The 13,981-nt window shown below is 58.1% G+C and overlaps 1 protein-coding gene and 1 long non-coding RNA gene across 2 annotated transcripts in view; both read left to right on the top strand.

Moving 5' to 3' along the window:
- The window catches only part of FADD (Fas associated via death domain), a 6,839-nt gene extending 337 nt beyond the window's left edge, over positions 1-6,502 (top strand). The window contains exon 2 of the mRNA XM_006911292.3: positions 2,398-6,502. Within this exon, the coding sequence (XP_006911354.1) occupies positions 2,398-2,783 (386 nt within the window). The 3' untranslated portion in view covers positions 2,784-6,502. The remainder of the gene's footprint in view (positions 1-2,397) is intronic.
- Positions 6,503-9,939: 3,437 nt separating this feature from the next.
- On the top strand, positions 9,940-13,942 carry LOC107195604. Its single transcript, XR_001516789.2, has 2 exons — positions 9,940-11,117; positions 12,399-13,942. It is a non-coding gene; the product is annotated as an uncharacterized LOC107195604 (long non-coding RNA).
- The last annotated feature ends 39 nt before the right edge of the window (positions 13,943-13,981 follow it).

The following is a 13,981-nucleotide window of genomic DNA, read 5'->3' as shown; positions in this document are numbered from 1 at the left end:
CCGGGCAGGGGGGCTGGGGGGCCGGGTGAGTGCAATGGGAACAAGGGCCGGAGACTGGCACCGGGACGGGAGGCGGGGCCAGTTTGCCCAGCAGTAGCTGGTGGCGAGGCTGCCGGGCACCTGACCTTTACCAGGTCCGATTTGCGTGAGTTTTGTCTAAACAACCCTGGGAGTCCGGTGACATGCCGGCCTTGCAGTCAGTAGAACCCAAACGCAGAAGGGTTAAGTTACCCTCGGCTGCAGAGCAGGGACAGCCACCCCCAGCCTCGGCGTTTCTTCCCCACCCCGCTCCCTCCAGTCACTTAGAAAATACTCGGAAGAAAAGGGCGTTGCTAATCGCCTCTGGGCGGGGAAGAGTGAGAATAGCGCGGACAGAAGTCGATGTGCCGGTGCCGCTGCTGTCACTTCCTTCTAACTGTGGGACTATATCCAGCTAGTGGCGGCCGCGCTGTCTGAAAATAATACTATCAGTGATAACTCGTGCAGGGGCGTAGCGCGTGCAGGTTACTAGTCTAAGCACTTTAGTATTTGGTGTTCACAGTAACCCCATTAGTTAAATACTGTTAGCTGTCATTGTCCCCCTTTTACAGGTGAGAGGGCTGGGGCTCAGAGGGATGTTAAGTGACTTGCCCAAATGACTTAACTTAATACGGAGCTGGGATCCAACGGAGGCAGTGTGACCTTGGGGTGGGTGGTATTAGTCACTAAACTGCCCCTCTGGTCAAGGCCATTCTGCGCCAGCTTCCTGCCTTGCCCTCAGGGCCCCCCTTCCACCCTCTCCTGTGGCTTGCACAGGCCCCCAGGAGTAAAAGCGAGACCTGACTACAGCAGGGTTTCTTAGTCACACCCCCGTGTTCCCACAGCCTGGGAGAAGGGTAGGAAGTGCTTTGGGGGCACCCCACACAGGCTTCAGCCTGGAATGGCTCATTCATTCGGTCACTGGACCAAAAAGAATGCAAATGTGACACCACAGGTATCACTCCGTAAGGACTGGTGCTTATTGGTGGCAGGCGAGACAACACAGCTCTGAAAGCAGACAAATTAAGATTTTATGTATTTTATACATACATGTACACATACTGCTAGGCAAAACAACACAGGAAAATTATATTTTTAAGGTTATTCCCTGTGGGGGGGGATGCTGATATACGTGTAAGAGGCGGCCCTTAAAATGTAGATAGCAGTCTAGATTGACATGTGTGTGTCTGTGTTTTTATTTGCGTATGTTGGAGGAAAGCACACCGGCAGGTTAACAGCAGGTACGGGGGGCTGATCAGCGGCCGCTCTGTGTCACCCTTGTACAGAAGACAGTGCAGCCTGATGGTTCAGAGTGGGCTCCGGCTGTAGGTTGGCGGGGTGTCGCATTTTGGCTGTGCCTTCATCTAACTGTATGACCTCAGGCAAATTACTTACCTCTCTATGCCTCAGTTTCCTCATTTTTGCAAATGATTATGGTGGCACAAGTGACCGCCTCACGGGGCCGTCAAGGCTGGAGGGTCGGCACACAGGCTGGCAGTACCTCGGGCTCATCGCTGGAGATGCGAATTTGCAGGAGCCGTCCAGGCAGCATTTGGTTCTTCCTCTCTCCTCGTCCTCCGTTCCAGAAACAGCCTTCTCTGGTCCGGAGCGCCCAGCTCACTGATCTCCGTAGTGACTTCGGCAGATGTGGACGTGGTGGCCAGGGACCGGAGACCGGCGGTCCGTCAGGGCAGCTTCCAAAATAAGAATTGGGACTTGCTTAGTCTCCTAGGGCGGCCACACAAATTGCCACAAACTCGGTGGCTTAAAGCAACAGAAGTTGGTTCTCTTGTAGTTCTGGAGCCAAAGGGAGAAATCCGGTGTCGCAGGGCCGCGCTCCCCGGGGGTTCTAGGGAGGCACCCGCCTGCTCCATGGCCACGTGGCCCCTCTATGCATGTCTTACAAGGACACTCGTCACTGGGTTTAGGGCCCACTGGGTAATACACAGTGAGCTCATCTCGAGTCCCTGGGCTTGATCACGTTTTTGAAGACCCTTTTCTAGTGAGTTAACGCTCACAGGGACTTGCCAAGGATGTATCTTCGTAGGGGCCACCATTCAGGATTTGGGGGAAGCAACCCCGTTTCCAACCTGGCAACTCCCAGCCCCTCCCTCAGCGGCCAGTGCCACCACGACCCCAGCCGACCCCAGCCGACCCCAGCCATCAGCCTTTGGCAACTTCGCCTCTGGGGTAGTGTTTTGGGGTGGGGTTGGCTGGGTAGAATTAGAGGCCACTCTTGGGCCTTCTGTGACCTCCTGGCCCCTCTGCTACTGGGCGACTTCGGCCTCTCCAGGAGGACCACTTGGGTCAGCACCAGGAAGCCCACTGAAGAGTGTGGTGTCCCCTGTCTCCTGAAGGACTCCCCACACCTCTGGTAAGTCATTTTCTCTCGCCCCCTGCCCCCCCGCCCAGACCTGTATGCGGCATTCGACATCATATGTGATCACGTGGGGAAAGACTGGAGAAGACTGGCCCGTCAGCTGAAAGTGTCTGACAGCAAGATCGACGCCATCGAGATGAAGTACCCCCGCAACCTGACGGAGCAGGTGAGGGAGTCGCTGAGAGTCTGGAAGAGCAGCCGGCGGGAGGACGCGGCGGTGTCCCAGCTGGTGGAGGCGCTGCGGGCCTGCCGGCTCAACCTGGTGGCGGACCACGTCGAGGAGGCGCAGCAGGCCCGGGGCCTCCAGAGCGAGAGCGAGAGTGCCAGCGGCTCTGTGTCCCCAGTGTCCTGGGGCTCGGACGCCCCCGCCTCCAGAGCCTGCTGATGGCCCGATGCTCTTTCCCGGGGACCGGAGGGCATCGGGCAGTCTGAACTTCAGGTCCCTCTGCCACGGGAACCAGATGCTTCCCGCGCGCCACCACTGTGAGGACCAGCAGTGAGCCAGAGAAGGGACCCCAGCGTGCACAGCCACAGAGCCCGGCCACAGAGCTGTGTCTCAGAGCTGGTGGTGACTGAGCCTTGCTCCGTGCTGGGCGGGGCCTCGGCCACTGCAGAGACTTCCGTGCTCCTTGTGAGCGCTCTCCTCAGGGCACTCTGGTGTCCCCGTTAAATGAGTTCCCATGGAGGAGGTTCGTAGACCCGTATCCGTCACAAACAAGGAATCCGTCAGAAAATCGGCCTCATCGCATTATGATTCTGCAGGACAGGAAGTGAGCGCAGAGCTGGGAGCTGGATGCACGCGTCCCCCGGGGCCAGAGCCCGCACGAGGTCGTTCTGCCAGCCCCACAGTCGGCCAGGGGCTTTGAGGCCATCGGCATAGACCGCGTACCTGGGCAGGTGGCACGGGGTGGGGCGCCGGGGGACACACACACCCAGCTGCATCTCTCGGCCCTTGAGTGAGTTGGGAGTCCTGGAGGAATGCCCGTTGCGTGCTCCGAAGTGACCGCAACGCAGCAGCGCTCTGTACGGGCTCATTCCCAGGCGTTGCAGCTCCTGCGCTTGCCCAGCGCGCTCCTGTCCTACATCGAAATCACTACTCTAATAACAACGGGCAAAGGTACTGGATCTCGTCATTTTAAAAGGCAATCTTCTTCCCTGCTTCTAACTGACCCTATTAAATGCTTTTTCAGCAGAAACCTTGTCACAGAATTTTTCCAGTTCCTTTGGTGACGGTCTCACGTCACATATTCTCAAAAGTCCCATCGCAGCTGATCGTGGGCTCCGCCTGTGACTAAGTGGTTGGATTTCATGACAGCTGCGCTGACCGCTGGTGGGGGGCTGTCGCCCTCGTTAACCACTGTCTGCCAGAGGGCCGCTTTCACCCACTTGGGCCCTGCAGACCTCCAAGAGGCATTGGAGCCAAGTGGCTGTCCCTTGTCTGGACCTTCCAGCTACGACTTTGCCACATGTGATGGATATCATGCTGTGCCGCCTTGACCTTGCCTAAGATCCTAGCACACTGTCCCCGCTAAGCTATGGCATGGCCCTTGATCCCTTCCACACCTTCAGCTGACACTGCCTGCTGCCAGGCATGGCTGGCAGCTGGGGCCAGAGCAGCACGCGGCACAGACGGGGCACTGCTCAGTTGACCTCGAAAGCCTGGCCTGGAACACAAGTGTAACCGGTTCGTCACGGGTTTGGGGTGCTGCCAGTCACGGTGTGGCCTGACCTTGTGCTTGCAGAACACGTCCCCACCCGTAGGCAGCACCTGCCTCTTCCGGCTTTGGGTCAGGGCTGATTCTGTGGATGACACACATCACCATCCGTAAGTGTGAGTCGCTTGGTGAATGGGTAGCTTTGAGAATTAGGGTTTCTGGGAAACGTGCCTGTGTTTCTCAAGCAGAGGCAGATTGCAGAGGTTCCGGCTCTCCCTTATGGTTTGTGGCGAACACTGCTAAAGTGTAGGAGTTCCTGGCGCCCTGCCAGCGCCTTCCCTGCCACCACATGCTAGTCACACCTGGAGGGTCCCCCGACCTCCGTCACCCAGGTGCTCTTACGGGCTTCGACGTGCTAACCCACGCCAGGTCAGCCGTTGCCTGGGAGCACTGGACAGGGCTCAGGCCCACAGGCGGTGAGGCGCGGGGTCTGCCTGGGCACCCACCCCAGGGTGTCCTGTGAACGGGCCTGCTGTCAGTGTGGTGGCTCAGACTTTGGAGCAGCCTCGCGTGACCCGCCCTGTGACCTGATCTCACCGGCACAAGGCTTGGACCTGAGTTGGAAGACAGGAAAGATGATGAGCGAGAGAGATATATATGATGGACGTCTAACCAGAGTTAGGACCTTGAGGACACAGGCAGCTACCCCAGCCCTAAGTAGGCAGCTGCTATAATTTTTGGACAAGGATTTCTTATAAGGACTTCACAAAAAAAAATCCTTGTTCCTCTCTATTTTTTTACAGTCATGTAAAATTTATATTTCTGATAAAGGTACAGGCAAGTCACGTGGTTTACTTGAAAGCCAAAGAGCCTCATTTTAGTCTCTTGATCCTTTTCCTCTGAGAAAGAGATGCGTTTTGAGGAACGTTCCAGGCCAGCAAAGGCGGATTTGACCAAGCGCTTGCAGGAGCACAGGGTCAGCCCCATGTCTCCTGGCCCTGCAAGTTTCATACGTGCACACGCGTGCGCGCGTGCGTGGCCATCCTTCCGCCCCTCTTCGGGCCGCAGCCGGCCTGGGCCCTGGACAGGGACACACAGCCTACCTCCAGGGTCCCCAGCCACTCCGAACTCTTCCGTTGGGGACAGGGGGTCGTGGCAGGCCCTCATCCATCCTTTTCTCTCCCCACTCACCTGGATCCACATCCGCTGCATCCTCCTCCCAAGACCACCGCCCCCAAACTACGCTTGGTGAGGTCACAGGTTGCCAGACCCGTTGTATCCATGTCCTGTCATGCTCAGCTTCAGGGCGTGCAACACCTCCTGACCACCCTCCGTGAATCCCCCTGGTCGTCCTCCCTCCTGTGACCACTCCTCCGGTCCCAGGTGTCTCCCACGTCTCTCCCCGAGGCACCAGACCCATATTGTCAGCCACCAAGGGGCGATGCCTTTTGCCATGCAAGGGAAGGTAGTCACAGATTCTGGGGATTAGGACGGGGTACCCAAGGGGGCAGGCATTCTGCCTACCACAGACCTCAAACTCGGCACCCCCCACCCCGTTTCTGCCCAGTTCCATGCCTGGCACCACTCTACCCAGCGACCTAAGGTGCAGACTGAGCCCCCTCCAACCTGGGGCTCACTCCCCCGTGTATACTTGAGCACCAGCCCCTCTGGACTACCTCCACCCCCTCCTCCTGCCCCCCACCCCCAGCGAGCCTCCAGCCCCTTGGGACAGCTCCTCCCACCCGCAGACCCCGGACTGTATTTTTAGAAACCACGAGCTCTCTACACATATCTTTTAGTTTCGTGTTTTTATTTCCATGATGACTTCTGAGTCATCTTGCTGACTGCTCGCTAGCCACAGGATTGCTGTGTGCATCGCATCTGGGACTGGACAGGCAAGCACGCCGGGGTCGCGTGTACTCATGCAGGAGCAGCCTGTCACCCTCCATCTGCTGATACAAAGGCAGAACTTGTCTTTTAAAGGGAAAATTTGCAATTGAAATCCATTTCCATCAAAGCAGCCCTCAGTTTTTAAGTCTGAGTAAAGACACTGGCAAGAGTCACACATGCACACCAACCACATTAGTCGTCACCAGGGGACAGAGGCCGATTCAGCGGGCGAGTGGAGTCCTCACCGAGTGAGAGCACGTGACGTGGGTGCAGCTCTCCCGGTGTGGGTCGAAGAGAGAAGCCGCAGACCCCGGGGCACAGGCCTCCCGACCTCCCAAACCCGCAATGACAGCGTAGACTCCAAGTGAGACTTTCACCAAACATCACGTGTTGTTTGATGGGACAGAGCCATTGTTTGGAGAGGTGACAAAGCGCTGGGGCTGGATGGTGGCGATGGTCACGCAGCATTGTAAACGTGCTCGGTGACACTTAAAAATCGTTAAAAGGGTAAATCTTATGTATACTTTACCACAATTAAAAAATCATACTTCACACGAAATTAATTGCGTTATGAATGTAAACGGTGTCCCTAATTTGGAATGTCATTGACATTTAAGTTTAAGACAGCTAACAACATCATAAGTAAAACCGTGCTCATCACGGGGCATCTGGGTCAGCGCTACTGTTTCCAGGGGGGACTCCAGCTGGGAACACTCAGCTCCGAGGGTGCCCAGGCCCCGGGGGTCCACCCCAACCTCCGCATCCTGGTGCCCCGGGGGTGCCCGGCAGTCTGCCCAGGTTTCCTCCGCCCTCCCCGCACCTGACACAGCCGTGCCCACCCCACTCCCAGCAGTGGGCCCCCTCCCGCCCCACCGGGCCCGTTCCCTGAGCACGGCGACCCGAGGCTGCCTCTGCTGCTGCTTCCTGCGCTGTCCGGCGGCTTCGCCGGTAAGGGCTAGCTGGGTTTGCTGAGCGGATGAACAGACTGCGATAGTGAGGGGCCAGGTGTCCGCGGGCCGGAGTTTCCTGCGGGCGAGAAAGCGCGTCCCCCGAGGGGCTTCCGGAGCCCGCGATTTGCTTTCGCGGGCTCCGGCCCATCCGGCCGTGAGAGTTCCTGCCGATGCCGATGTGGCCGAGACCCAGTCCCTGGTCCCAGCAGGTCTGGCCAGGGCTCCCAAGAAGGCACCTGACCCCGTGAGTCGCCGCCAGCCACGCGGGGCCCTCCTCCCCAAGAAGAGGCGATGCCACCTACACGAGAACGGTCCGCGCTCTGGGCGCTCGGAGCTGTGCGCGCCACTCCTGCGACCCTCTGTCCAGCCACGGCGCTGGCTCCACGCCGCAGATTCCCAGCAGTGGGCGTGGCCTGGGGCCGCCGGTCCACCCCACAGTGGAGCCTACCCCCCAACCTCCCTCTCTCCCCCGAGAGGACCCTCCCTCTCCTAGGGTTGCTGAAAGGTTCAGGCAGAGCGTCTGGGAGTGACTGGCACTTGGTAAAGGTCACTAAATGTCACTGTTTTCACTGGACCTTAGTGCATGTTTTCAATGACTGGCCTTTACACCTTTACGGCTTGACTGGGCATGAGCTCCCGGATGACATGTTTTTCCCCAGAGACCTTCAGAGGCAGCCGCTGATGCCAGGGGACCAGCACCAGTGCCTCTCCCTGAGGGGGACGTGACCCAGGCCTGCCCACCCGGTCCTATCAGGGCATTTACATGTGGACAGCACAAAAGTGGACTCCTCTGCCATCTGCCCCCACTGACGGCATCTGTAGCTCACACCACAAACCAGAGACCAGACCAGAGTCTGCCCCACGCACACTGACGAGACTGCGAGGCCGACTCGTCTTTCTCCGCACAGATCAAAATTCAAGTAGCCAAGGAAGGGGACCCCACGGAGGGGAGGGATGACCGCAGGACAGAGCTAGTAGAGATACAGTGAACAATACCACGGAGGCATGGCGTCCCCAGAAGTGGAGCCGGGTCGGCTGGCCCTCGGGCCGACTGCCCAGGTTCGAATCCCAGCTCTGCTACTTAGCAGTCGGGGGCAAAGGAAAACACTTCAAAATGGCTTATTCTCATTCCTGCCTCCGAGGACACCGTGAGGAGTCTGCGACCTGCTCACAAGGCAGAGGGTGAGCACACAAGTAAGGACACATCCGCCTCCGCTGTTCCTGGTGCTATCTCACAATCACAATGCCAAGCGTGTAGCTGGCAGCAGAACCCAGAGACAAGCATCACGGAGTGGCCGCATCAGCGTGCCCTGCCTCCGGGCTCCCGGTCCAGTGAGCCAACACATGCCTGTGAGACCTCCCCTCCCAGGGCAGAGGCACACACACTCCCCACCCCCACCCCCACCCCTGCCCACACCAGCAGTAGGCGGTGGGCGCCTCCGGGAAGCTCAGTGTTGGCCCAAAGCCCGGGACCCAGGCAAAGCTTCGAGTCAGAAGCCGGTGGCACAAGCAAGCCCATTGCATGGGCTGCAGCAGCACCACAGAGGTCTCGTGGTGGCTTTTGGTGGTAGTGCTACTTTAAGGTTCCCTGGGGGCAGCTCTGCACAGGTCCTGGGGTGCTTGTCCTCCTGAGGCCTGCGGGCCGCGTGCTGTCCTTTAATACTCGCTTTGCTGTGTCAACCACTCCGACCTTTGCTCCATTTTTTCTGTCTTTGTTTCGCAACTGGGACCTGCCAGGAGTTTGATTTTGTCCCAAGAGCAAGGGGAAGGCCCTGCAGAGGTCCAGGCAGAAGACGGAGGCGGTACGATCAGATTTGCATCTTTCTCTGCTGCTCGGCTGCGGATGGGCTAGGGGGAGTGAGAATGGGAACCGGGAGCCGGCCAGAGGCGCTGGAGTGGGCCCGGTGGGACCCGCTGCAGGGGGCACAAGCTGTGGGTGGTCATGGAGGAAGAGCCGCGGGGTGTTTGGGGGCAAGGGAGAGAGGAGGGGGTGGGGCCAGGAGGTTCCAGGCGAGGGCTGGCATCCTGAGAAGAGGAACCAGCGGCTGGGTGTGGGCGCGGCGCCCCACGAAGGGATGCTGGCTCCTGATGACGCTGAGTTGGGAGGGGCCCTCAGCTCCACAGAGGTGTCTAGTGGGCAAGGAGGTGTATGACTTAATGCGTGTGGGTGCCAGCTGGCCAGGGAGAAAAGGGCAGGAGCACCTTGCCCTCAAGGAAGAATCTTCTGGAAAGGTGTTCAAACTGCAGAAGCCCAGGAAGTCTGACTCAGTCCTCGGTGGAGCCCTGAAATTGCCCCATCGCGGCCCGGGCAGGCTGGCCAGTACGCCACCAACTGACGCCTCACGAATACCCTTGTTGTGACCGAAATAACCAGGCCCAACTCGAGTGCTCTTAATCCAAGAGACAGTTTATTAGCCGGCGGCTGTCCTTGCAAAGGAGCAGCCCTGAGACGCAGGGGCACAAAGGTTTTAAGCCCTCGATCCCATCCCCCACATCCTTAATCTTTACACAAAAGACTATATCTCCTCCATTCATTAACTGATAACTAAGAGGTGGGTAAGCAAGCAGGGGTACAGAAGCAGAATGCATCATTGTTAAAATATTTTGTACCTATAGTCAGTGATCCGGCCAGTAAATCCCTTTAGTTAATAAATTTTTAGCAGATAACTAACTAGAAGTGAGACATGGCGGTTAGCACGTACCATGTCTTATCCTTAACCTATTGTTTCTAAAGGTGAGGTCACTACACCCTCAGCTCCGATCTGGTCTCCCCGACATAATAGCTCAGGGCAGGCTGAGGCCATCATAACCCATCTTCCATCCAGATGGGAGGGAGGCCAGGGCTGCGGGGCGGGGGTTGCTGCTCCAGAGCCTCCCAGCGGCCTCGCGGGATCCCCCAGACAACGCTCTCAGGGGACAGGGAGGGTGTTCCGAAGAAGGCTCAGGGGATGGGGAGGGCGTTCCCCAGAAGGCAGCAGTCACCTCCAGGTGAATCGGATGCTTGAATGGGGTGAGAGCTCTAGATTTAAAATCTGTCCTCCTCCAGGCTGGGAATGCCACAAGTGGTGGATTTGGGTTTTTGGTTTTTGTTTTGTTTTGAGGTTATTCTGAGAGGCTTTGCCATCCAATTTGTAAAACAAAAGGGGGCGTGATTCCCCTTCCTTTTTCCCTGTGGGCTTTGGGAAGGCAGGGGCATGGTACTCACAGCCTCCTGGAGAGGGTGACCTCTGACACCCATTGTGTCCTATGACTGTGTACCCAGTGGGGGACCCACTCCGAGGGTCGCGGCCCTGCTGCCCACAAGCTCTCACTGTTTGCTGGTACTGAACCCCCTAACCCTGCACTTCCTGTGAGTGACGTTGGGGACGCCCCACCTTCCCCTGGGGCTGCCGTGGCGGAGGCCAGTGCCCAGCTCGAAGCCTCAAGAACTGAGTTGCTGATTTGTTATTCTCATGGGCTCATAACTGCGTTGGGCACTGGGGAGGAAGGAGGACTTGGGGATGGAGAAAACGCGGCAGCTGTGACATTCAGGAGCTCGAGGCCTAAGGGGACAGACAGAGGAACAATTTTACGTGAAGAGACTGAAGTCCTGAGAACCGAAGTGATTTGTCAGGTCTCAGAGTGGAGCTCAGACTGGAACTCAAGTCTGCTGACTCCAGGGCCCCACCTAACTGTGTTTCAGAGAAGGGGCCTTTTGAGTTGGGTTTCATAGGATGAGTAGGAGTTCACCAGCTGGCGACCAGTTCAGGCACAGAATCAGCAAGTGCAAAGGCCAGGAGGCGTGACATTAGAGGGCTTGTTCGGGAGGCGGAAAAGCAGATTAGCGGGGCTGGTTCCAGGGAGGTTCAGAAGAATGTTTGCAGCCCGAAGGCCAAGGAAAGGCCTGCGTTTCATCTTCTGGACAAAAAGGGCCAGCGACATATTTTAAGCAAGACAATGACGTGATTAAACGTCTAGCTCATTTTATTAGAGATCCAGTGAATGTGCTTGTTCATCAGAAAATGAGGAAACAGAACAACAGCTAGATTCCTAAGGATTATACTTTAACTTTTGGGCTGAGTTACGAGAAAAAAAATGTAGCGTATCATCACTTAGGAAGGGCTGGCGCGCTCTCGAAGGTGCGAGCAGCTGCGTGTTTTCCAGGGCTTTGAGGGCTCACCTACTGTGTCGGCCTCACAGGAACCTCGAACTGTTGCTAAGAGAGGTTGTTTCCCCTTCTGTCAGGTAAGGAATAGAGGTGCGGAGGGGGCCGGTGTGACTTGGGTGATACGCCCCGGGGGTCCCCCACTAGGAGGCGAAGAATGAAAGCGCTTCTCTTCGCCAGACTGAGAGAGCAGGCCTGTCCTGCAGAATCTTCTAGGTCCCAGACAGGCCCAGCTGGCCCAGAAAGTGGCCCAGCTCGGGGTGCAGGGAGAAGCCCACGCCAGCCACACGCCGTCCGGGGGCTGCCAGGGCGCCTGCCCGACCAGCCGTCCCATCTCACGGCAGGCGGGCAGCCTGGGAGTGGCCAGGCGTCTCTGGCCAGCACTGGAGCACCCCCAAAGCCTATGTGTGCTCCAGAAATAGTCTGCTGAATGCGTCGGCCAGCGCTGGAAATAAACCCGTCCGCTGGCTCTCTGCCCAGAGAAGGCCGGGTGGAGCACAGAGAGCCACGCTTCCGGTCCCCACGCCCTTTTATTTTGGGAAAATCAAACGCTCCCCACCCGGAGCTGCCTGCTGGAGGAGGGGGCGGCTTTGTCCCATGAGACTCTTGAGAGAGAATGTTTGGGCGCAGAAGCGGGCGCATGACCCTCCCACCCATTCGTCCACTCGTTCATCCGTTCACTCATCCACCGGCATGTCTTCAGGGGCCCCCTTCACGTGCCCAGCGCTGCCTGGGCATCAGGACGCAGCCCCGAGCGTGGCAGGAAGCCGCCACCTCGGGGTGGGCCTGCTCCGCCGTTCACAAGCCCGGAGACCAGCTTCCTCTCATGACAGTGGGGGCAGGTGCTGACGGGTTCACTGCGCGGGGCACGTGAGCCCGCCACCCCCCCGATACCGCCATAATCATCGCTTTGTTCACGCGCTCGCTCACTCAGGAACACCTGTGGGCTTAGCGGGGTGGGGCAGCTGGCACCCCTGCATCCTTCTCGGTGGGCAGGTGGCCGCCTTCCTCCACCGCACCCCGACTCGCTCCTGGCCTCCCAACTCCCCTGCCTGGCTCAGACCGTTTCCATCTCTTCTGGAACAAGCACTTGCTCCTTCGGGGCCCTGCCCCGCCCCCGCCATCATTCCCACTCTGGGCCCCTCTGCACACTGGGGGCAATGCGTCCTAAAAGTGACACCCGACCCCAGCCCGGTCCTTCCCTTGCACGCCCCTTCAGTTCTGTGATGACGGCGCGCTTCCCAATCTCAGCGAGCCCGGGGCCAGCCTGGCAGGCTTTGCCTTAGTCGCTCCCACCTGTTCTTTGATTTACTCAGCTTTTTCTTTGAAGCGACTATCTTTCCTCGCTTAATTTTAAACAGGAAGCTGGATGTCTCCATCAGGAAAGGAAAGCAGCCGGTGGCAGACGTCGCGCGTGTGTCAGTTCCTGGGCCCACCTTCTCGCTTTGCGTGAGACCTCTGGTGTTTGGCTGAGTGGATGGCTGCCTAGAATCCAGGCTGCTTCTCAACCTCCCCTGTGGCCAGGGGTGGCCATTCGATGAAGTTCTGCACGTGAGCAGAAGTGGCATTTGGAGCTTCCTAGAGGTATCCTTAAAGGGAGGAGGGTGTGTGCGCTTTGAAGTCTCCTTCCTGGCTGGAATGCAGGCGTGGTAGCTGGAGCACTGGCAGCGGTGTTGGGCTGTGATGGCGTAAAGCAACAAGACGGAGGAGCCTGGACCGTGGCGCCTCTGCCAGCCCTGGAAGGCTGATCCCAGGACAGCATTCGCATGAGAGGAATAAGTTTCTCATTGGAGCCGCTGTGATCTGGGGATTCCAGAGGCTCTGCAAACCTAACACGGATTTAAACAGTATCGCTGGGAGTAAGCAGAAGGTGACAATAGCAACAAATGCCGTGGGAAAGTAACATGCTGAAACTGATCCATCCGATCCGGCCGCCCTCCAAGGCTCTGAACCTGAAAGCTGCTCTATTTGTTAAACTCATAATAACAACAATACACGAAAAGCATCAGTCATCATGAGGCCTGACAGATCGTTGGGCAGGGATGGGCATTCTCACCACGCGACTCCAGGCTGTTCAGTGCCTGCCACTACCTGAAGTCACCTGGCGGCGTGCGCCCCGCGGGCTGAAAGCAGCCGCAATAGGATGAGGCCTGCCCCCCTGGCACCCTCGGGGGCGCCTCGACTGCTAACCTGGGCCCTTTTCCATTTCTCCTCCCGGAGCCCAGTCCGCTAGCCACACCGAGCAGCTCCGCGTCCAGCAGGGCCCACGTTCGTTCCGGGAGCCAGCACGGGGTGAGTGAACGCTCGTTGAGGGTGGGCAGCCGGCACCCAGCGCAGGCATCCCCGCTGAGGAGTCCGGCGCTGTCTGGCTCTGCTCTGCGGCACGCTGTCCTCGCCCCGCTCTGCTCATCAGCTTTCCGGTCCTGCCCCGGCCTCCTGCCCTGGGCTCCGAAGAGACCAGATCTGCCCTTTCCCTCTGCCTGGCCGGTTGCTGCCTGCTCCTCAGCCTGGCATCCAGGCCTCAGTGCCGACTTCAGCTTCACCGGATTTTCAGACACGACCCTCTGCTCTAGCCGCGAGGTTCCTGCCTCCGAGCCTTTGTCTACCATCCCCCGGCCAGCTCTGCGCCGGCCCCACACATCCCACTCGTCCTGATGGGCCAGCGTCACAGCTGCTGACTGGGGCGCTGGGCAGGTCCCCGAACCTCCCTGAGTTTTGATGTCTTCGTGCGTAAGACACTCATTCAACACATATTGTTGAGCTCTTACTATGTCTGCAGCAGTCCGGGGTCAGCGGTGGGGAAAGCAAATTTTTTACCGTCTGTCCTTTTGTACCTTATAAATGCTGTATCAAATGCAACTGTTACTTATTTACCTTTTTTATTAAAATAATAATTGAACATGGACCGTGTCCTCCTTAGCCGAAGACCAGCATCACACCAGAA

Source organism: Pteropus alecto, unplaced genomic scaffold, assembly GCF_000325575.1.
Source record: "Pteropus alecto unplaced genomic scaffold, ASM32557v1 scaffold43, whole genome shotgun sequence".
Taxonomy (NCBI): Eukaryota; Metazoa; Chordata; class Mammalia; order Chiroptera; family Pteropodidae; genus Pteropus; species Pteropus alecto.
The sequence above is the reverse complement of the archived record's forward strand: the minus strand, read 5'-3'. Positions and strand labels throughout refer to the sequence as shown.